Source organism: Lipotes vexillifer, unplaced genomic scaffold (assembly GCF_000442215.2).
Source record: "Lipotes vexillifer unplaced genomic scaffold, Lipotes_vexillifer_v1.1 scaffold129, whole genome shotgun sequence".
NCBI lineage: Eukaryota > Metazoa > Chordata > Mammalia > Artiodactyla > Lipotidae > Lipotes > Lipotes vexillifer.
The window spans coordinates 794,940-821,008 of record NW_006777287.1 but is presented as its reverse complement, the minus strand read 5'-3'; the positions used below and the strand labels follow the sequence as shown (position 1 = coordinate 821,008).

At 37.9% G+C, this 26,069-nt stretch overlaps 1 protein-coding gene across 1 annotated transcript; it reads right to left on the bottom strand.

The window, feature by feature from the left end:
* Positions 1-220: 220 nt before the first annotated feature.
* ZNF157 (zinc finger protein 157) lies at positions 221-25,776 on the bottom strand. Its single transcript, XM_007450931.1, is given in 4 exon segments — positions 221-1,461; positions 2,393-2,488; positions 2,781-2,907; positions 25,705-25,776. Coding segments are annotated over 4 exon segments (1,536 nt in total).
* Positions 25,777-26,069: the final 293 nt, after the last annotated feature.

Genomic DNA, 26,069 nt, shown 5'->3' with positions numbered 1-26,069 from the left:
CCATTAGAAAACAATGAGCAAAGAATATGAACAGTCATTGCACAGACGAAATAAAACAAATGGCCAGTCAACAGGTAAGCCAATGTTCAACCTCACCACTAATTAGGGAAATCCAAATGAAATGAAAACAACAATGAGCCACTCCCTAAGGCGATCAGGACAATTTTCACACCAACGTAAGAGCCAAATTGTTAAAAGTGCACTCTGTGTACACCAGTAATCAGATGGCCCAAAGGGCTTGGTCAAATGGTGAGGGGAATCTTCTTAGAGAAGCTTTCTCCATAGTACAAGGCAAGGGCTGGCCTAAGTGAGTTCTCTGATGTTCTCTGAGGTGTGCTTTCTGGCAGAAGGCTTTCCCACATCCTTGACATTCAAAGGGTCTCTCTCCTGTGTCAATGAGGCATACTTGCACATAGAAGGCATTTCTGCATTCACTTCATTCATAAAGTTTCTCTCCTACGTGAGTTCTCCGATGTTGACACAGGGATTTCTTCATACTGAAGATTTTTCCACATTCACTACATTCATAGGGTTTCTCTCCTGAATGCATTCTCTGATGTTCAATGAGGCGTGCTTTGACATAGAAGGCATTACCGCATTTATTACATTCATAAGGTTTCTCTCCTGTGTGAATTCGCTGATGTATTCCAAGAGATGAGTGCACCCTGAAAGATTTCCCACATTCGTTACACTGATAGGGTTTTTCACCTGTATGAGTTCTCTGGTGATTATTGAGAGTCATCTTCATTCTGAAGAATTTCCCACATTCACCACATTTATACGGTTTCTCGCCTGTGTGAATTCTTTGATGTTGGTTTAGGGATTTTTTTGCACGAAAGTTTTTCCCACAATCACCACATTCATACGGTTTCTCCCCTGTGTGAGTTCTCTGGTGTTGAGTAAGGGATATCTTAACACGAAATGTTTTCCCACATTCGCCACATTCATAGGGTTTCTCCCCTGTGTGAGTTCTCTGATGAATCATGAGGGTTGCCTTCTCAGAAAAGGTTTTCCCACACTCAGTGCATTCATAGGGTCTCTCTCCTGTGTGTGTTCTCTGATGTAGAATGAGTTGTGACTTCCTGCCAAAAGATTTTCCACATTCATTACATTCAAAGGGCTTCTCCCCTGTGTGAGTTTTCTGATGAGCAATGAGGTATGATCTTGCACTAAAGGTTTTTGCACATTCTCCACATTTATAGGGTCTCTCGCCTGTGTGTATTCTCAGATGTTCAATAAGATTTGATTTCCTGCAGTAAGTTTTCCCACATTCATGACATTCAAAGTTTTTCTCTCCTGTGTGTGTTCTTTTATGTCCAACAAAGGCTGTTCTCTTGTAGAAGGCTTTCCCATATTCAACAGTTTGATCCAAAGTTTGAATCTTCTGATGCTGAAGGTCATTATCATGACTGAGGGCATTACCCCCAACAGAATTGTTGGCACACAGCAGTGACAGAGAGCCTTTAAAAACAAATCAGATGATATTTCTCACTCAAAACCAACATAGGCTTTCCCTTGTCACAGTGTAAAATTAAAATGCTTAACAAAGCCTATAAAAATTCTACATAACTTAGCCCCTGGCTAACTCTCTGATATCACCTCTTAACACTCTCACCACCCACCATTAAGCCACACCAGCATCTTTGCTGTTCCTATGATATATTGCTCAGACTAGGCTTGGCACTTACTGTTCTCTCTGCTCAGAATACTAAAATTCCACATGGCTCTGTCTCTCTCACTTCACTGATGTTGGTGCACTAATGTTAACTTCCCCAAAGAGTCTTCTCTGACCACATTCCCCAAAAGCACAAACTCCATCACTGTCTGTTCTTCTTATCTTGAATTGATTTTCTTTTCACCACTAAACACCATGTATTTGTTTGTTTCTGGTCTCTTTCCCTCATTAGACTGCAAGCTCCAGGAGAACAGAGATATTACTTTATTCACTACCGGATCCCCACACCTAGAATGTGACCAGCATATAGTTGACCTCATTTAAGATTTAGTAGATGACTAAATGAATGTATGAATGATTGCTTGACAACAGAAGGCATCCAAGGCAATGGAGGGAAGGAAGGCAATTGAGAATACTAAAGAGAGACAGACTAGCTAAGAATAAATGTCTAAGCTGAGGCAGGCAGGGAAAGATAAGAGTGGTAAATGACTACAAAAATTGAGATAAAATAGGAGAGAGCACTTAAGTGTGAGCATGATATTGGGATGTAGGATTTAGGTATCTAAAGCATATAGACCTTTGTCCTCTGGTCATTTTCAAAGAGCAAGGGCCTCTGAAAGAGATTCCTGAAAAACACTGCCCAAACTTAACCTCTGACCTGAATTCCTGAGCTCTTATTTCCCCTATTTTCCATATGTCTAGTTCTTGCTCACTCACCTGGGTAACCATGGCCTGAGAATTCCTCCTCTAATATCCACAGTTCTTCCCCTCGCTCCAACTTGAAGATCATGTCTGGTTTGGCCACGCAGAGGCCTGTTAATGGGAAATGGCACAGGACGTGGGCCAAGTTGTCTGAGCTTTAGGGCCTCTGATGGAGGAGAAAAGTGCATCTTCATGAGCTGCACAAGGAAGGGCGCCCATTGAAACCTTTCATTGGGGAAGTGAGAACACACACACTCTTCCTGGTGCCCCAAACTGATAAATCATCTGTGACCCCTTGAATCTAGAACTAAAGTATCAGTGAACTCTGCAAAGGCTGCCCAGGTTACAGCAACCAAGAAAGGAAACACATGCTACCAGGAGTTACATGGACAATAATCCTCACCCACAGACGCCAGGTTGCTGTAGTTCTCCAGCATCACATCCTTGTGCATGGTCCTCTGGGCAGGGTCCAGTCTGTACCACTCCTGTCGGGTAAAATTCACAGCCACATCTTCAAATGACACAGATCCCTGTAACAACAATCTGCAATGATCAGAATGGGACACATGGAAAAGATGTGTGGGAACTAATTCTTTCAATAGAGCACTTTTGACAGTTGACTAGAAAAAGCTACACTGGTGTCAACTGAAAAAAAAAAAGCACAATGTGAGAGTTGTGAGTTAAGTTTTATTTAGGGCAAAATGAGGACTATAGCTCAGGAGACAGCCTCTCAGATAGCTCTGAGGAACTGCTCTGAAGAGGCAAGGGGGGAGGTCAGTATATATGTGATTTTGGTGAAGGGGGTACATGCAATTAAGCACACATCTTGGTAGAAGGTTGCCGCTAGTCAGAAGGAGCAGATGTCTCCGTTAATGGTTTTAGTGCTTTGCTAGATATGAGAAGATGCAAGAAATTGAGTTCAGAAAATTTTCTCCTGAAAATATCTAACTATCTGAAGGCCTGATCTGCCAGTTTTTCCCAGAGCACAGAGTACCTCATTCCTGATCTCCACCCTGAACTCCTTTCAGGGTATGTTGAAGGTCAGTGCCTGCAGTGGCTAGTGACTTCATCCTTGTAGGGGCAGATAGCAAGTGACAATTTTTAGCTGGCACTGGAAACCTGACCCTGTCTTGCTTGATACTATACTTTGGGGGAGAAAAACACAGAACAGTCCTGCTAGTGTATTAATTTTTCAATTCATGGAGAAAAGACCACTGACTACTGAGTTAACACTCTGTGCCTGGACCTGTCCCAATTGCTGGGGAAACAAAGATAGAGTGCCTGCTCTCAAGGAGCTCGTACCCCAATAAGGAGACTTGCACAGGCATGCCGTGTTTTACTGCGCTTCACTTTATTGTGCTTCACAGATACCACGTTTTTTACAAATTGAAGGTTTGTGGCAACCCTGCAATTGTCAGATGATGGTTAGCAATTTTTTTTTTTTTTCTGGTACGCGGGCCTCTCACTGTTGTGGCCTCTCCTGTTGCGGAGCACAGGCTCCGGATGTGCAGGCCCAGCGGCCATGGCTCACGGGCCCAGCTGCTCCGCGGCATGTGGGATCTTCCCAGACCGGGGCACGAACCCGTGTCCCTTGCATCGGCAGGCGGGCTCTCAACAACTGCGCCACCAGGGAAGCCCGATGGTTAGCATTTTTAAGCAACAAAGTATTTTTTAATTAACGTATGTACATTGGTTTTTTTAAACATAATGTTATGGCACACTTAATAGACTACAGTATAATGTCAATGTAACTTTTATATGCACCGGGAAACCAAAAAATTCATGTGTCTCGCTTTATTGCGATATTTTCTTTATTGCAGTGGTCTGGAACCAAACCTCCAATATTTCGGAGGTATGCCTATATGTGAACACACACCTGCAATGAGATGTTATAGGAGTTATGCTGGACATGTGTACAGGGTGCAATGGGCTTTCACAAGGGATGGAATAAGATTCCAACCTGTGTTATTGGGGAGGTAGAGCTTTGAATCCTTAAACAAGAATATAATCTCCCTCACGAATATGGGGCAGTAGTATGAGAAAAGGCAGGAAGACATGAAGCACACATGGTGAGTTAGAGAACTATAAATAGCACAGTATGACAGGAAAACAGTGCTTTGGGCTGTGATGAGATAAAGGGCTATAGAGATATTCAGGGGCAGACAGTGGAGGGATTTTCACCTTTTTTTTCCTATATATCATCAATCTCCAAAATACTTGACTCTTTATATGATCAGAATATTTTCTGACCTTCCCACAATAGAGTTAGATTTATAAGTTTTACAGAAGTATTGTCAAGTAGGAGAAAGGGAGAGAATATTACTCCCAGGATAAAGGCATGAAGAGCTGGGTTGAGGCTGGTGCCACAATATTGAGATTAGCAAAACAGGAATGACAGTGGGTTGGCAGAAGGGGAAATTGAGATAGATCTTGGACCTGAGCTGGAGTGTTTATGTCACATACTGATAGAGACGTCCAGCTGGAAGGTGCATACATGATGCTGGATCTGTGAGAGGAGGCTAGGATAGACGAAGGATTGAGAGGCAGTAGCATTTCAGCACTAGCTGAAGCCACCAGAATAAACTGGCTGGCTAAGAGAACACAGAGCTTGAGAGAGGCATCAAATACAGAGTCAGCAGGTACACCAATATGATATGAAGACTGAAAGGGGGTGGGAGGGGCTCTTGTGGGACAGAGAAAATGAGACAAAGCCTCTTTTCTTTCTCATGCAGTCCTGCCCCAAAGTAAATCCCAGTGCCAAAGATGTAACCTTGCAGCAGCAGGCTCCTCAAACTCTAAGGGAGAGGAATCCTCTTCTTTGGCCAGAGGAATAGTGGTCTGAAGAGTATGGGAAGGATCCCCATTGCCTTTCTTCTAACCTCTCACCACTTGGCCTCAAGGGCAAACGTAGTTGCAGAAAGTGAGTGCCAGGATGGAGATGAAAGCCCCAACTGTCCAGCTAGAGGACCAAGATTGGGAAGCCCTGGGAACAGGGGTGTGGGGGTGATCGCCCTAACAATATAGCTTCAAAATACATGAAGCAAAACTGAAAGAAGAAATGGGACAATCCACAAATATGGCTGCCAACTTTCATCACCTCTCTTAGTGATGAGTGAAAATCAACAAGGATACAGAAAAACTGAACACCACCAATCATCCAAGGAATTGTAGAACATTTCACTCAAAAATTGAGATTAACTGTTTCTTCAAGTATACATGGAATATTCACCAAGCTAGACCATATCCTGGATCATAAAACAAACCTCAACACAATCAAAGGGCCCACTGGGTACCAAGAAAAATTGACTTGGAACAATCAACTCTGAGATATATCCTAATTAAAACTACTAGAATTTAAAGGCAAAGAAAAATATTCCTCAGGGCCTCCAGGCAAAAGAATTAGATCGGCATCGATTTCTCAAAAACAACACAGAAAGCAAGGCAATAGTAGAACAGCACGTTCAAGAAAATTAAGGAAAGAAAGTACAAATAAAGGAAATTATATCCAGCCAAGATACCCTTCAAGTATCAAGGCCGTCAGAAAAAGTTTTGAATAGGCCAGAATATGTGTGCCCTTCCTAAGGAATTTGCTAGAGCTTCACTGTTTAATATGGTAGCCACTAACCACATGTGGCTATTTGAGTTTAAATTTTGATGAATTAAAATGGAATAAAATTAAAAATTCAGTTCCTCAGTCACACTAAAGCACATTTCCAGTGCTCAGTAGCCACATGTGGCTGGTTACAGTACTGGACAGTACTGGACAGCACAGATACAGAACATTCCCATCACTGAAGGAAGTGTTACTGGATAGCACTATACTAAACAATGAGCTTCAACCAAAAACAATGAATGGGAAAATTCTGGCAAAAGGACTGACAGTAAGCATTTCATATATTTAATGGTAGAGCTAAGACTAAAATAAGGCTGGGGTCATGGGTTGAAGGATAACGTATACACATTAAGTGTTCTGACAAAGTAGAAAAAATACAACTAAAATATGGGAGGAGAAGAGAAAGAAAGGGGGAAACTGAATAAGATCATTTACTGCTGTATAGGTAACAGATGAGAGACAAATTAGGTGGTAAAAGATTAATTTAAAAAAGGTAAATTGGGGCTTCCCTGGTGGCGCAGTGGTTGAGAGTCCACATGCTGATGTAGGGGACACGGGTTCGTGCCCCGGTCCAGGAAGATCCCACATGCCGTGGAGTGGCTAGGCACGTGAGCCATGGCCGCTGAGCCTGCACGTCCGGAGCCTGTGCTCTGCAACGGGAGAGTCCACAACAGTGAGAGGCCCACTTACCGAAAAAAAAAAAAAAAGGTAAATTGGTAAAGCCATTATGGAAAACAGTGTGAAGATTACTCAAGTAATTAAAACTAGAACTACTGTATGATCCTGCGGTCCTGCTTCTGGGTATATGTCCAAAGGAAATGAAAATAGGTATCTGCACTCCCATGTTCATTGCAACATTATTTGCAATAGCCAATATATGGAAATAACCTAAGTGTCCATCAGTGGATGAATGGATAAAAAAGATCTGGTATATATATAGTGGAGTAGTATTCATCCATGAGAAAGAAGGAAATCCTGCCATTTGCAACAACATGGATGAACCTGGAGGATATTATGCTAAGTGAAATAAGTCAGACAGAAAGACAAATACTGTATGATCTCACTAATATGTGGAATCTAAAAAAAAAATTAAAAAGTCAAACTCAGAAGCAAAGAGTAAAATGGTGGTTACCAAGGGTATGGGGGAAATGAGGAGAGATGTTGGTCAAAGAGTATAAAGTTACATTTATATAGGATGAATAAAGTCTAGAGATCTAATATACAAGCATGATGACTATACTTAACACTGTATTGAACAACGGAAATATACTAAGAGAGTAAATTTCAGGTGCACTCATCACACACAAAAAATGGTAACTATGTAAGGAGATGACATGTTAATTAGCTTAACTGTAGGAATCATTTCACTATGTATATGTATATCAAATCATCATGCTGTACACCTTAAATATATACTATTTTATAAATAAATATGTAAATAAAAAGAAAGATAAAAGGGTTGACTAAGAGTACTATAAAAAGGATTAACACAAAGGTAACCACCAGCATAAAAATACAAGTCTTCCTAACTACCAGAAAAAGTTTAGAGGAAACACTCAATAGAAAAAGAAACACAGTAAATATAACAAATACACACCATAATTACATCATAAGATAAAATGAGAGAACTGAGAACATATTTGTATTATTTATATTACCAAACAGTAATACAAATAAATGTGAAAAGGCTTACTTCATCTATTAAAATAAAAAGGTTTTCACATTGCCTTGTAAAGCAGAACCCAACACAATGCTGTATACAAGAGACATGCTTAAAATGGTCTTTCAAAAAGGCTAAAGTTAAAACAATGGGCAAAGATTTACCAAATGAAAACAATATAAAAGCAGGGATTGAAATCCTGATACCAGACAGAGTAGAATTCCAAAAGGATATAAGATAAAGAGGGATACTTCGTAATGTTACAAGCCCTGTTCACAATGAAGATATAACAATAAAGATATTTGTAAATATCTATGCACAAAGTAACACAGCAAAAGCCTACATAAGCTGAAAACTACAGAGATACAAGAAGAAATAGAAGCTTTCTCTAATGGGAGACTTTTAAAGAGAGAGAGAAAGGGGGGGGAGGGAAGGAGGGAGAGAGGGAGAGAGAAGGAAAGAACAAAAGAAAGAAACACTATACCCAGATCATATAGAATATACTTTTTCTCAGGTGTACATGGAACATTCACAAAACTTGATCATATACTAAGGCACAAAGAAAACAATCTCGGTAAGTTCCTTAAAATTGAAATATTACAAGCAACACTGATCACAATCAATAAAGAAATTTAAGAACCAAAAATGGACAAGCTGATTCTAAAATTAATATAGAAATAAAACCACAAGACTTAGATTAGCCAGAGCAATTTTGAACAAGAAAAAAGTTAGAGGACTTACATTACCTCATTTCATGACTTATAAAGCTACAGTTTTCAAAACAGTGTAGTATTTTTGTAAAGATATACATGAGAGGGAATTCCCTGGTAGTCCAGTGGGTAAGACTCCACACTCCCAATGCAGGGGGCCCAGGTACAATTCCTGGTCGGGGAATTAGATCCCGCATGCATGCCACAACAAAGATCCCACATGCCGGAACGAAGATCCCGCGTTCCACAACTAAGAGCTGGCGCAGCCAAAATAAATAAATTAATATTTTAAAAAGATATCCATGAGACAAAATAGAATTTAGAAATAGATTCACACACATATATGATCAATTGATGTCTGACAAAGGTGTCAAGAATATTCAGTGGGGACCTCCTAGAGAAATGGAAATAAAAACAAAAATAAACAAATGGGACCTAAGGAAACTTCAAAGCTTTTGCACAGCAAAGGAAACCATAAACAAGACCAAAAGACAACCCTCAGAATGGGAGAAAATATTTGCAAACGAAGTAACTGACAAAGGATTAATCTCCAAAATATACAAATAGCTCATGCAGCTCAATATCAAAAAAACAAACAACCCAATCCAAAAATGGGCAGGAGACCTAAATAGACATTTCTCCAAAGAAGACACACAGATGGCCAACAAACACATGAAAGGATGCTCAGCATCACTAATCATTAGAGAAATGCAAATCAAAACTACAATGAGGTATCACCTCACACCAGTCAGAATGGCCATCATCAAAAGATCTACAAACAATAAATGCTGGAGAGGGTGTGGAGAAAAGGGAACCCTCTTGCACTGTTGGTGGGAATGTAAATTGATACAGCCACTATGGAGGTTCCTTAAAAAACTAAAAATAGAACTAGCATATGACCCAGCAATCCCACTACTGGGCATATATCCTGAGAAAACCATAATTCAAAAAGAGTCATGTACCACAATGTTCATTGCAGCACTGTTTACAGTAGCCAGGACATGGAAGCAACCTAAGTGTCCATCAACAGATGAACGGATAAAGAAGATGTGGCACATATATACAATGGAATATTACTCAGCCATAAAAAGAAACGAAATTGAGTTATTTGTAGGGAGGTGGATGAGTGGTAGAGTCTGTCATACAGAGTGAAGTAAGTCAAAAAGAGAAAAACAAATACCATATGTTAACACACATATATGAAATCTAAAAAAAAATAAATGGTTCTGATGAACGTAGGGGTAGGACAGGAATAAAGACACAGACGTAGAGAACGGACTTGAGGACACGGGGAGGGGGAAGGGTAAGCTGGGACGAAGTGAGAGAGTGGCATGGACATATATACACTACCAAAGGTAAAATAGATAGCTAGTGGGAAGCAGACGCATAGCACAAGAAGATCAGCTCGGTGCTTTGTCACCACCTAGAGGGGTGGGATAGGGAAGGTGGGAGGGAGACACAATAGGGAGGAGATATGGGGATATATGTATACGTATTGCTGATTCACTTTGTTATACAGGAGAAACTAACACAACATTGTAAAGCAATTACACTCCAATAAAGATGTTAAAAAAAAAAAAGAATATTCAGTGGGGAAAGGATACTCTTTTCAACAAATGTCTCTGGAACAATCAATCAGACAGTCATATCCAGAAAAACTTCAGAATTCCTGAGGGATAGTTACTGAACTGTTAAGACTGGTTATCTCCAGAAGATGAGATTATGAGGACTCTTCAAATTAAAATTTTTATGTTTCTGATCATTTAGTTAAGGTAGTGTCCGTCAGTTTTCTCCACTGTAAAGTTACCAATTTTCCCTATGTAATTAATGAGCAATGTGTAGGAACATACCTTGAAACTATGTAAATGTGTTGTTCCTCATTAAGCTTTCATCCAATAGCTTTGGCATCCATCAATGATTCTTGCTTGGCTTAACTATTACTAACTAGAATGGTTGCAAAAGGTTATTTTTCTAACTCCATCATTCTTTCCACATTACTAGTTGCCACTAGACCTTAAGGAAGAGCTTTTCCTTTCTCCCTCGTTCATACATTTACTATCAGTATGGACTCAAGGTTTATCTTAGTCTTCAGCCAGGCTCAACACCCAGCTGAGTACCCAAAGGCCATATGCACATATGTGGGTAAATGGCCAGAGGGCAGAGAAGAAAGTTTTCTGGGACTCTTTGACATGGAAGAATAATGCACTGTGATTCCAAAATCTGTTGGTCAAGTCCTAACAGGGGCCACAGTTAGATTAAAAGGATATAGGGATGCAACAGCTGATGGAATTAAGGTGAAAATCTGCATGAAAATGGGAATATTTGAATAGACTTTATGTGAACTGTACCTCCTTCATCTAAATGTATTCCTGAGATGGACATTTATGTCTGACTGGGGAATACTTCTCCTACATAGTATTATAAAACAAGAGGAGTATAAGTTCATCCCTTGGCCAGTATTAATTGCACAAGATAAATGAGAATCTTTATAATTGCCTAAGCTCATACAAGTTGTTATTTTGAAGCAGTGTAGAAAATGTGGTGGACAAAAAAAGTTACCATTTTAATTAATGACATGTTAGAAGCTGGAGTGCTGGTCCAACAAATTCTCTTAGAATAGCCCTGAGTGGCCCATGAAAAAGGCGGATGGCTCAGGGAGACTAACAGCAGATCATCAAGGCTTAAATAAATTAGTATCACCTAATAGCATCAGTACTTCCTGATATGGTTTCAACAGTGGAAAAATACAGGAAGCTAAAGGAGACTGGTTCTCAGTGACTGATCCTGCAAATGCTTTTTTCCCTATCTCAATATAGGAAGAGTCAACTACAGTTTGCTTTCATGTGGGAAGGATCCTAATTTACATTTACTGTACTGTCAAAATGTTATTTGAATTCACCAGCTGTCATAATTCAACTGTCATAATTTGGTTAGAAGGGATTTAGACTTAATGCAGGTCCCAAGTATAATAATATACTACATTGATGATATCATAATATTGGAAACTGAAGATCGAACAAGGACTGACTTAAATGCAACAGTGAAACATATGATCAACAGAAGCTAGTTGATAAATCCAACAAAAATCTAAGGGCCCACTCAAATGGTGAAATTCTTAGGAATACCCTTGGCAGGAGCCACATGTGACATTCCACAGGCAACAAAAAATGAAGTGTTGTTGCCTACCTTTGGTACTAAGAAGAAACACAGCCCATGATCAGATTACATGGATTTTGCAGGATGCATGGTCCACATCTGCAAACATTGCTAGCTCCTCTCTATAAAATGACCCAAATGAAGGCCATATTTGTATAAGGGCCTGAAAAAAAGTAAGCTATGTCTGAATTGCAAAAAGCGGTAGCTCTCTTGACATCTTTGGGCATCATGAACGGAATGTTGCTGACAACAGGCAAAAGTGGAATTCAAGAGGGAATCTTATGCTAGAGAAAGAAACATTGTTGCAATAATTCAATTCTGTGTTTTGTTTTGTTTTGTTTTTGCAGTACGCGGGCCTCTCACTGTTGTGGCCTCTCCCATTGCGGAGCACAGGCTCCGGACGCGCAGGCTCAGCAGCCATGGCTCACGGGCCCAGACGCTCCGCGGCATGTGGGATCTTCGGACCAGGGCATGAACCTGTGTCCCCTGCATCGGCAGGCAGACTCTCAACCACTGCGTCACCAGGGAAGCCTCAATTCTGTCTTCTTGATGGTTCTTCCTTTATGAATCAGTTCCCTCTGGATGCTCCTTGAGAAAAAGCATGGCAGTTACTGCACAGGCTGAAAGACCAACTACATCCATGGTGCACTCTTCCAGTGGAGACATTTGGACACTGTTGGGGATGGTACTTTATCCATGCCACGTCATCTGGACATTGATTAGCAATTTCTTATTTGGTAATGCTCCTCCTGCACAGACTTCTTTGATAACAACATCATCAGAACTCTCAAAACTGTGCACCATCTAGCAACTCAGAAAAAAAGAGAACCAGCCAGAAAGGAGTGTCAGAGAAGCATGGGGAAGACTTCAAAAAGGAAGGGAGACAGATTAAGGACTCAATGATGGTGAAGATGAAAACACTTGGAATGCAAATTCTACTCAACAGATGTAGTGAGACTAGAACAATAGGTGCAATAATCATTGCATTTCTCTTACAATTTAATTCAACTAAAATTCTACTGGGATGTAGAATTGCTTTATGTTTTCTAACTAATCTTTATTTTAAAGTGTCTCTTTAATCCTGCTTAGTGGGTGTGGGTTAAAACTGTCCAACTCAGAAAAGTCAAGAGAGAAAATAACGATGAACTGGTTGCAAAGTCCCTGGATATGGCAACCAACTGTTAGAAGCCTAAAGAATCTAAAGGTCTTATATATAAAATAGATAAATAAGGTCCTACTGTATAGCAAAGGGAACTATATTCAATATCTTGTAGTAACCTATAATGAAAAAGCATATATATATGTGTGTGTGTGTGTGTGTGTGTGTGTGTGTGTGTAACCGAATCACTTTGCTGTACACCAGAAACTAACACAACATTGTAAATCAACTATACTTCAATTTTTTAAAAAAAGAATCAAAAGGTCTGACACAACTACCTTCCATCAACTTTCTTATGTAGTATTTTATGTACCCAGTATCCCTATGCTCTCAGATGGCATGTTTTGTTTAGAAGTATTTTGGTCAAAAACTCTTAAGCCCACACAAAGTAACTGGTTTATCACTGAGTAACTTGACTTTGGGTCAGATGTATTTTAATTACCCAATCAGAGGATAATTAATGTTCACCCTTTCTCTTATCACTCATTAACTGTAAGCAAAATCTTATAGGTTTTAATCTTACTTAAACACTGAATGAAAAATATATTTTCAAAAAGAGAAAGAGCCATAGGAGTTCTGTAATAGCATTTATGACAAAGTTGTAATTGAAGATACTGTTTCCATCATCCACATGAAGATCCATCAAAAGATTTCTTAACTCTCAAGTATCAGGAAACCTTTACTATAGAGGAATTATCGATTTCTCTGTGGGGGTGTTGAAATTCATGTGTTTGATTGGACTTCTAATTCTGTTATGTCGTCCCAGAATATCAGAGATAAATCTAGACTTCGAAGTTTCTAATTGTGTAGGATTGTTGACCAACATGCCTACATTCTAAAACTTGTTTTGATATCTTCTTCTTTTTATTTCCCTTCCTTTTACCCTAATATTTGTCTATTTATACTTAGAAGCTCCCTAAAAACCACAGGAAAACAAAATTAATAAGTAAATAAATGAACAAATAAAAACTGGCTGGAGATGTGGCCATCTCTAACTCTTTTTTGGAAGATCTGGGAAGGAAGAGCTGGAGAGGGGTAGAGCACTGATCAGGAAAAAGTTGACATGCATTGCCCAGAATCATCAGCCTCCAAACAGTATTACCGTTTAGTGTGAAGAGGAAGATTTTTCACTGTCATCCACTGAATTCCTTACAATTTAGTGAACCCTCTCCTGTGACACAAAAATTCAATTTCCCAAAAAATATCTTTAACAAATAATCATGGATGTATGTAAAGAAACAAATCGAGGAGTTTCACCATCAAATTGCCAATTATAATGAAAACTTACCACCATTGCAAGTGCTCAAAGGATGGAGTGCTATGTAACCACTAAAATTATGTAGAAAATTATTTCTGGACATGGAAAAATATTTATCTAACACTCCCAATGTTTCTTTTTTTTAGAAAAGGCAACCATTCTTATTAGTTTTACTTCATTTGCCATTATTTGTTATATTATAGGATAAACCAAGAAAGTAATTGTGTTAATGTCATTATAACACCTCCACCAAAAAGAGATATGTAAGTATAATAGCAAAGAAGTAAAAGTTCTGTAATTTTAATCTGAACTGGAAATGAGCTCTGTGGGTTTTTTCTCTCTTAAGAAGTAGGCTGATTTCTGTTTCTGGGAAAATAGAGTAAATATACTTCTCCCCATTCCTCCTGCTAAGTATGACTAAAAACTCTGAACACCATATACAAAACAAAGTTGTAATTCAAAAAAATACATGCACCCTAATGTTCATAGCAGCACTATTTACAATAGTCAAGACACAGAAGCATCTTGTATCCATCAACAGACGAATGAATAAAAAAGATGTGGTATATATATATATATATATATATATATATATATATTGCCTCTTGGTATTGATGAGGTGACGCCCTCTCTTCCCCAGCTGGAGTGAAGTCAGAGGAAGCCAGCTAAAACAGGTTTAAATAAGAACAAGATTCTCATAGCATAATACCAAAAATGCCTAGGTTTCAATTGACAATCACTCATATCAAGAACCAGAAAAATCTCAAACTGAATGAAAAAAAAAATCAATAGGTATCAAGACTGACATAACAGAGATAATTATCCAGCAAAGATTTTGAATCAGTCATCACAAAAACGCTTCAGTGAGCATGTCTCAGGAAAAAAATAGAAGATATAAAAAAGACCCAAATGGAAATTTTAGACCTAAAAAACACAATAACTAAAATTAAAAACTCAATGGGTGGGGGCTTCCCTGGTGGCGCAATGGTTAAGAATCCCCTGCCAATGCAGGGGACATGGGTTCGAGCCCTGGTCCAGGAAGATCCCACGTGCCACGGAGCAATAAGCCCATGCACCACAACTACTGAGCCTGCACTCTAGAGCCCGCGAGCCACAATTACTGAGGCCCACATGCCACAATTACTGAAGCCTGTGTGCCTAGAGCCTGTGCTCTGCAGCAAGAGAAGCCATTGCAATGAGAAGCCCTTGCACAGCAACGAAGAGTAGCCCCCGCTCACCACAACTAGAGAAAGCCCATGCACAGCAACAAAGACCCAACACAGCCAAAAAATAAATAAAAAACAAAAACAAAAAAAACATAAAAAACCTCAATGGATGGCCTCAACAACAGAACAGATGGGACAGAGGAAAGACTCAGTGAAATGGAACACAGAAGAATAGAAATTACCCAGACAAAATTGACTGGAAAAATACTGCCTCAGGGACCTGTGGGACTGTAGCAAAAGAACCAACATTCATGTAATCAGAACACAAAAAGGAAAGAAGAAAGAGGATGGGGCTTTAAAAGTACACCAAGAAATAATGGCTGAAAACATCCCAATTTGGCAAAAGACATAAATTTACAGATTCAAGAAACAGAGCAATCCCCAAATAGGATAAAACCAAAGATATCCACACCAAGACACATCCTTAAACTTCTGAAAACTAAAGATTAAAATATATGTACTGAGGGACTTCCCTGGTGGTCCAATGGTAAAGAATCCACCTTGCAATGCAGGGAACGCGGGTTCGATCCCTAGTCAGCAAACTAAGATCCCACATGCCGTGAGGCAACTAAGCCCGCATGCCACAACTACTGAGCTCATGCATCTCAGCTAGAGCCTGCATGCCACAAACTACAGGGCCCATGTGCTCTGGAACCAGTGTGCCACAACTACAGGGCCCACGCACCCTGGAGCCTGTGTGCCACAACTAGAGAAGAGAAAACCCACACGCCACAGCTAGAGAGAAGCCCACATACCACAGTGAAGAGCCTCCGCACCACAACAAAAGATTGCACTTGCCTCAACGAAGACCCCACGTGCTGCAACTAAGACCTGACACAGCCAAAAATAAATAAATAAAATAAATAAGTAAATCTTTAAAAAAATAAAAATAAAATAAATTATATGCACTGAAAGCCATGAGAGAGAAACAACACCTTACAAAACAATGTGAACGACAGCAGATTTCACATCAGAAACCACAGATGCCATAGGAGGTAGCATAACATTTTTCAAGTGCTGAAAGAAAAGAACTGTCAAGACAGAATCCTATATCTAATGAAAATATCCTTCAGGAATGAAGGAGAAATAAAGACATTCTCAGATGAAGGAAAACTAATAGAATTTGTCACCAGCAGACTTACCTTAAAAGAATGGCTTAAGGAAATTCCCTAAACAGAAAATGAAAGATAAAATAAAGAATCTTGGAACACCACAAAGTAAGAAAGAATACAGTAAATGAAAATGTGGGTAAGTGCAATAGACTTTCCTTCCCCTCAGGAGTTTTTAAATTACATTTGACAATTAAAGGAAAAAATGTTAACACTGTTTGATCTGGTTCTAAATGTATGTAGACAAGATATTTAAGACAATGATAAACAGGAGACTGCAAAGGGGATTAAAGGGAGGCAAGGTTTCTACATTTCACTCAAACTGGCAAAATGATAGCAGTAGACAATGATAAGTTATGTGTATATAATGTAACATCTAGAGCAACCATTAAATGAACTATACAAAGACATACACTCAAAAACACTATATGTAAGTCAAAATGGAATTCTAAAATATGCTCAAGAAACTGATAGGAAGACAGGGAAAAAAAACAGAAAACAAAGCAGAGAGAACAAACAGAAAAGAAAAATAGTAAATGTAGGCCTAACATATCATTAATTTCATTAAATGTGAATGGTCTAACTACACCAAATAAAAGACAGAGACTCATAGAAAGGATTAAAAACATGACTCAACTGTATAGTATCTAAAAGAAAGTCACTTCAAATATGGCAATATAGGCAGGTTGAAGGAAAAAGTATGGAAAAAGATATATCATACAAACATTAATTAAAAGAAAGCAGAAGTATTGTCCACTATACCTCAATAAAGCTAGAAGCATGAGTAGCTATATTAATATCAGATAAATTAGAATTTAGAAAAAAAATTACCAGACACAGAGAGACATATATAATGATAAAAAAGTCAATCCATTAAGAAAAACAAAGCAATTCTAAATGTGTATGCAGCAAACACAGAAGCAAAAGCTGATAAAACTGAAAGAAGTAGACAAATTATAGTTGGAAACTTCAACACCCCTTCTCTCAACAATTTACAGAACAGCTAAACAGAAAATGAGCATTCTCAACAACACAATGACCCAACAGGATCTAACTGACACTTACAGAACACACCACCCAACAACAGCAGAATACACACTCCTTTCAAGTGTCCATGGAACATATAGCGCATCTTGGGCTGTAAAACAAACCCCAACAATTTTAGAAGAATTGAAATTATACAAGGCATTTTTTCTGACTACATTGGAATCAAACTAGAAATCAATAACAGAAAGATAACAAGAAAATTTCCATACACTTAGAAATGAAACAATACACTTCTAAATAATCCATGGTTCAAAGAGGAAGTCTCAAAGGAAATCCAAAAAAATACAATGAACTGAATGAAAATGAAAAAAATACATATTTACAATTTGTGGAACACATCTAAAGCATTGCTGAGAGGAAAATATACAGCACTAAATGCATACATTTGAAAGAGGAAAGTCTCAAATCAAAGATTTAAGGTCCCACACTGAAAACCGAGAAAAAAAGACCATATTGAGGATAAGTTAAGAGTACAAACTTGGAACTAGTAGATAAGTAAGTCCAAGAGAGCTAATGCACAGAATAGTGATTATAGTCAACAATACTGTATTATACAAAGTTGCTAAGAGACTAGATCTTAACTGTTACTGCCACAAAAAAGAAATGATAATTATGTGATGTGATTGAGGTGTTTGCTAATGCTACAGGGGTAATCATATTGCAGTATATAAATGTATCACGTCAACACATTGTCACTTGTTTTGTTTTTTTTTTTTTTTTGGCTGCACAGGACAGCTTGCAGGATCTCAGCTCCCCCATCACGGATTGAACGCAGGCTGCAGCAGTGAAAGCCTGGAATCCTAACCACTAGGCCACCAGGGAACTCCCAACACATTGTCACTTTAAACTTACATAATGTTATATGCCAATTATATTTCAATTTAAAAATAAAGAAAAAAAGACCAAAATAAACCCAGAGCACACAGAGGGAAGAAAATAATAGAAAAGAAGAGAAATTAATGAAGCTGAATAGAAAAACAATAGATAAAAGTCAATTAAACAAAGAGCTGGTTCTTTGAAAATATCAATAAAATTGATAAACTTTAGTAAGACTGACAAAAAAAAAGAGAAAGGACACAAATTACCAATATCAGGAATGAAACAAAGAATATCACTACAGACCCAGCAGACATCAAAAGAGAAATTACTATGAACAATTGTACACTTATAACTTAGATGAAATGAACCAATTCTTCAAAAAACACAAACGACCACAAGTCATCCAACATGAAATAGATGATTTAAGTAGCCCTGTACTATTAAGGAAAATTTATCCATAATTTAAAACTCATAAAAGAATCTAAAAAGAATGGATATATGTATAACTGATTCACTTTGCTGTACAGCAGAAACTAACACAACATTTTAAATCAGCTATACTCCAATGAAAGTTTTTTAAAATAAAAAATAAAACTCACCCAAAGAAAGATATCTCTGGCCAGATGGTTTCCCTGGAGAATTTTACCAAACTTTTAACGAAGAATTAACACAATTACATAATCTCCTACAGGAAACAGAAGAGGAGGTAATTCTTTCAAACTCATTCTATGAAGCTAGTATTTTCCTAGGATAGGTGAAAAGGGGCCCCCAAAAGATATCCACATCCTAATCCTTGGACTCTATGAATATCACCTTACATGGCAAAAATAAAAAGGTCTTTGCAGATGTGATTAAGGATCTTCCGATAAGGAGAGTATCTTGTATTATCCAGGTGGGTTCTAAATGTGATCACATGTATCCTTACAAGAGGGAGGCAAAAGAAGATTTGATGAACACAGAGACAGTAGAGAGATATTTGAAGATGCTGGCCATGAAGAATGAAGGGATGAAGTCACAATCCAAGGAATAGCTGCAGCCCCCAAAAGCTGGAAGAGGCAAGAAACAGATTCTCCCCCAGAGCCTCTGCAGGGAGTAAAGCCCTGTCAACACCTTGATTTTGGCCCAGTGATGCTTATTTTGGATTTCTGGCCTTTAGAACTATGAGAGAATAAATTTCTGCTGTTTTAAGCCACCAAGTTTGTGGCAATTTGTTGCAGCAACCACATGAAACTAACACATTCCCTGATTACAAAATTGGATGAATATAGTATAAAAAAGAAAACTACACAGCAATATCATTCATGAATATAGAGGCAAAATTTCTTGACAAAATATTAGCAACTATAATTCATTAATATATTAAAGGAATTATATACCATGACCAATCACGGTTTATTCCAGGGATGTAAGGCAGGTTCAATATTCAAAAATCAATCCATATACTCCACCATGTTAACAGGATTTTAAAAATCACATGATTGTATCAATCAATATAGAAAAAGCACTTGAAAAAATCCAACACTCATTCCTGCAAAAACCAGAATAGAAAGAGAAATACAGAGGAACACCCTCAATTTGATAAACAGCATATAAAACAAAACTACAGCTAACATTATACTTCATGATAAAAGACTGAAGACCAAGAGCAAGGCAAGGATGTCTATTCTCACGACTCTTATTCAACATAGTGCTGGAAGTTCTAACCATTACAGTAAGGCAAGAAATGGAAATGAAAGGCATACAGAATAAAAAGGAAGAAATTAAACTGTCCCTATTTCCAGATGAAAAGGTCATAGAAAGCATAGAAAAACATACAAAAACCAAGTGTTTTTCTATATGTTAGCAGTGAAAACGTGGACTCCAAAATAAAAAATATGAAACCATTGATAATTACTCAGAAGTATGAAACACTTAAGTATAAACCTAACAAAACTAAACGTTGCAGTAAGTTAAATTGTTGTTTACTTATTTGCAGTAAGTTCACTTCTTGCAGTAAGTTAAATACTGCAACACACTAGCAACCTTGAGAAAGAAGAACAAAGCTGGAGGCATTACACTATCTGATTTAAAACCCTTGAACAATGCGGGATTAGGGGCATTGACCCTCTGCGCAGTTGAAAGTCCATGTATAACTTATAGTTGGCCCACCATATACTTGGTTCCTCCTTATCCCCAGTTTCTGTGTATCCACAGATTCAACCAACTGTAGATCGTGTAGTACTGTAGTATTTACTATTGAAAATAATCCACATATAAGTGGATCCACACAGTTCAAACCTGTGTTGTTCAAAGGTCAACTATAGATTACAAAGCTACAGTAATCAAAACAGTATGGGAGAAAACTATAACTCAAAAAGTTATATGCACCCCAATGTTCACTGCAGCACTATTTACAATAGCCAAGACATGGAAGCAACCTAAATGTCCATCGACAGAAGAATGGATAAAGAAGATGTGGTATATATATATACAATGGAATATTACTCAGCCATAAAAAAGAATCAGATAATGCCATTTGCAGCAACATAGATGGACCTGGAGATTATCATACTAAGTGAAGTAAGCCAGACAAAGACAAATATCATATGATATCACTTATATGTGGAATCTAAAAAAAGACACAGGGAGTTCCCTGGTGGCCTAGTGGTTAGGATTCAGCACTTTCGCTGCCATGGCCTGGGTTCAATCCCTGGTGGGGGAACTGAGATCCTGCAAGCCTGGTGGTGCAGCCAAAAAACAAAAAAAAGACAGATACAAATGAACTTATTTACAAAACATAAACAGACTCACAGACACATAAAACAAACTCATGGTTACCTTATGGTTACTTATGGTTACCTCCCCTTTACCAAAGGGGAAAGGGGGAAGGGATAAATTAGGAGTATGGGATTAACATATACACACTACTATCTATATAAAATAGATAACCAACAAGGACCTACTGTATAGCACAGGGAACTATACTCAATATTTTGTAATAACCTATAAGGGAAAAGAATCTAAAAAATTATATATATATATATATATATATATATATATAACTGAACCACTGTGCTGTACACTGAAACTAATACAACATTTTAAATCAACTATACTTCAATTAAAAAAATAAAAATAAATAAATAAATTTAGTGAAAAAAACCCCAGTATGGTATTGGCATAAAAACAGACACAAACAACAACAGAACAGAATAAAGAGCCCAGAGACAAACCCATGCATATATGGTCAATTAATTTATGACAAAGGATCCAAGAATATACAATGGGAAAAGGACAATATCTCCAAAAAATAGTGTTGGGAAAACTGGACAGCCACATGCAAAAAATGAAACTGGATTACTATCTTACACCATATAAAAAATTAACTCAAAATGAATTAAAGAGTTGAATGTAAGACCTGAAACCATAAAACTCATAGAAATCATGGGCAGTAAGTTCCTTGACATCAGTCTTAGCAATGATTTTTTTGGATCTGACTCCAAAAGCAAAGGCAATAAAAGCAAAAATAAACAAGTGGGACTACATTAAACTAAAATGCTTCTGCAAAGCAAAGGAAACCATCAACAAAATGAAAAGGCAACCTACTGAATGGGAGAAAATATTTGCAAATTATATATCTGACAAGGGGTTAATATCCAAAATATATAAAGAACTCATACAGCTCAATAGCAAAAAACAATCCAATTTAAAAATGGACAGAGGATCTGAATAGACATTTCTCCAAAGAAGACATAGCAATGGCCAATAGGTACATGAAAAGATGCTCAACATCACTAATCATCAGTGAAATGCGAATCGAAACCACAGTGAGCTATCACCTCACACCTGTTAGAATGCCTATTATCAAAAGGATGACAAGTAACAATTGTTGGCGAGGATATAGAGAAAAGAGAATCCTTGTGCACTGTTGGTGAGAATGCAAATTGGTGCAGCCATTATGGAAAACAGTATGGAAGTTCCTCAAAAAATTAAAAATAGAACTACCATATGATCCAGCAATTCCACTTCTGAGTATTTATCTGAAGAAAATGAAAATACTAACTTGAAAAGATATGTGCACTCCCATGTTCATTGCAGCATTATTTACAATAGGCAAGATATGGAAGCAACCTAAGTGTCCATCCAATGGATGAACAGATAAAGAAAATGTGAGATAGATATATATATAGATACAGATATACACACATACACAATGGAATATTATTCAGCCATGAGTAAGAAAGACATCCTGCTGTTTACAACAACTTGGATGGACCCTGAGGACATTAGGCTAAGTGAAATAAATCAGACAGAGAAAGACAAATAGTGTATGATCTCACTTATATGTGGAATCTAAAACAAAACAAAACAAACAAAAAAACAAACTCATAGATATAGAGAACAGATTGGCGGTTGCCAGAGGCAAGAGGAGAGGGTAAAATGGGTGAAGGGAGTCAAAAGGTACAAACTTCCAGTTAAAAAGTAAATAAGTCATGGGGATGTAATGTACAGGCATGGTGACTATAGTTAATAATATTATATTGCATATCTGAAAGCTGCTAAGAGAGTAAATTTTTTTTTTTTTTTTTTTTTTTTTTTTTTTGCGGTATGCAGGCCTCTCACTGTTGTGGCCTCTCCCGTTGCGGAGCACAGGCTCTGGACGCGCAGGCCCACCGGCCATGGCTCACGCACCCAGCTGCTCCGCGGCATGTGGGATCTTTCCGGACCAGGGCACGAACCCGTGTCCCCTGCATTGGCAGGTGGACTCTCAACCACTGTGCCACCAGGGAAGCCTGAGAGTAAATCTTAAAAGTTCTCATCACAAGAAAAAAAAATTCTGTAACTATGTATGGTGATGGATGTCAACTAGACTTATCATGGTGATCATTTAACAATACATACAAATATCGAATCACTATGTTGTATATCTGAAACTAATATAATATTGTAAGTCAATTATACCTCAATTTAAAAATAAATAAATAAATAAAAGTATGGTATTGGTAAAAATAGACAAATTTATCAATGCAACAAATAGAGAGCCAGAAAATAGACCCACACAAATAGAGACAACTGATCTTTGACAAAGAAACAAAAGCAATTCAATGGAGAAAGGACAGCCTTTTCAATAAATGGTGTTGAAACAATTTGATATCCATACGCAAAAAGAAAATATCTAGACACAGTCCTGACAACTTTCACAAAAATTAACTCTAAATGGATCTTAGACTTATAGGCAAAATAAAAAAATATAAAACTTCTGCAAATAGGGAGTTCCCTGGTGGCCTAGTGGTTAGGATTCCAGACTTTCACTACTATGGCCCAGGTTCAATCCTTCGTCAGGGAACTGAAATCCCGCAAGCTGCACAACGCAGCCAAAAAAAAAAGAAAGAAAGAAAACTTCTGCAAATAACAGGAGAAAATCTAAGTGACTTTGGGTTTGGCAGTGTTTTAAAATATAACACCAAAAGTACGTCACGTGAAAGAAAAACTGAAAAGTTGGACTTTATTAAAATTTTAAAATTCTGCTCTGTGAAAGACACTGTTAAGAGAATAAAGAGACAAGTCCAGAACAGGAGAAAATACTTGCATGACACATAACTGATAAAATGACTTGTATTTAAAAATATACAAAGAGGGACTCCCTCCGTGGTCCAGTGGTTAAGAATCCATCTTGCAATTCAGGGCACGCCAGTTTGATCCCTGGTCAGGGAACTAAGATCCCACATGCTGCACGGCAACTAAGCCCACGTGCTGCAACTACTGAGCCCATGCGCTCTGGAGCCAGTGTGCCACAACTACAGAGCCCATGCACTCTGGAGCCCACACACCACAACTAGAGGGAAGCCTGTGCGCCCCAACAGAGAACCCACGCACTGCAAGGAAAGATCCCGCGTGCCGCAACTAAAACCCACCCAACACAGCCAATAAATAAATAAATAAATAAATAAATATTTTTAAATAAATTTTTAAATAGTAAAATAAAATATACAAAGAACTCTTAAAAATCAACAATAAGAAAACAAACAACCCCATTACAAAATGGGCAAAAGATCTGAATAGACCTTGACCAAAGAAAATATACGGATGGGAAATAACCATGTAAAACCATGTCCAACATCATTTTTCATTATGGAATTTCAAATTAAAACAATAAGATACCACTACACACTTATTAGAATGGTTAAAATCCAAAAAACTGACAGTATTAAATCCTGGCAAAGATGTGAAGCAACAATAATGTTCGTTCATTGCTGATGAGAATGAAAATGATGAAAAACTGTGGAAGACAGTTTGGTAGTTTCTTACAAAGTCTTACCATATGACCCACAATTGCACTCCTAGTCATTTACCCAAATGAATGGAAAACTTATGTCTACACCATAACCTGTACATATATGTTTATAGCAGCTTTATTCATAATCACCCCACGCTGGAAACAACCAAGGTGTCCTTCAACATGTGAATGGATAAGCAAACTGGGGTACATCCATACAATGGAATATTATCCAGTGATAAAAATAAATGAGCTATCAAGCCATGAAAAGACATGGAGGAAACTTGAATGCAAATTGCTGAGTTAAAGAAGCCAATCTGAAAAGGCCACAGACTGTATGATTCCAACTATATGACATTTTAGAAACGGCAAAGCTATAGAGACAGTAAAAAAAGTGTGGTTGCCAGAGTTTCAGGCAGGGGGAGAGGAAAGATGAATGAATAGCTAAAGCACAGATGAAACTGTTCTGTATGAACTGTAATGGTGGATATATGTCATTATGTATTTGTCAAAACACATAGAATGTGTAACACAAAGAGTGAACCTTACTGTAAACTGTTGACTATAATTAATAATAATGTATCAATATTGGTTAATTGTAACAAATGTACCACACTAATACTACCATCTCAATTATTCTGTAAATCTAGAACTACTAAAAATTAGGTCACTTAATTGTTTTAATGCTCTTAGCATACAATCCACCAATTGCACTCACATGCATTCCTTCGATACAAAAATCTTACACAATCACAGCATCCTTATTCATAACAGCCAAAAACTGGAAACAACCAAGACTCCTTCAACTAGTGACTGGTTAAGCAAACTGTGGTAAATCCATACCATGGAATGCTATTCAGCAATAAAAAGGAACAAACTATTCATATATGCAACAATCTGGACGAATCTCCAGAGAATTATGCTGAGTAAAAAAAGCCAGTCCCAAAAGGTTACATACTGTATGATTCTACATATATAACACTCTTAAAATAACAAAATTATAGAAATGGAGCACAGATTATTGGTTGCCAGGGATTAAGGAGGGAGAGGGGGAGGAGGGAAGTGGGTGTGACTATTAAAGGGCAATATGAGAGATCCTTGTGGTAAAGGAAATGTTCTGTATGTCAATATCCTGGTTGTGATACTGTATCAATACCAAGATTTTGCAAGATGCTATGATGGGGGAAACTGGGTAAACAGTACATCAGTACATTGCATTTGAATTTACAATTATCTCAAAATCAAAATTGGTCTAAAAAATAAAAAAATTTTTAAAAATTAAAAAATGGGGAAAAGTAGGCTCCTCTTACTTACCTCAAATGATCTGCCAGGTTGTCCTGGAACCAGGGCAGGAAACCTCTGGGGTGATTTCCCATTAGCTGGCATGTTGACTCTGAGTACCAGCCCACCTTCCAAAGCTGGAGAGGCCTTTGTACGTGGGCTGCAGTCAGAATAAATGGAAGATCCTGCAGCCTCCAATATGCGGAAAGTTCAACAGCTCCACAGAGACACCAACAAATCCTAAAAGGACATATCCACGTCATCACTGTCATTCCACATTCGCCCCACAAAGTTCAGCAACTCCCACTCTGAGTATTAGTGAGGGTAGATTGTGGAAACAATCATGATATTTGGAGTCAAATTAATGAACTCAGAGTCCGTTACTCTTGGGTGGCTCC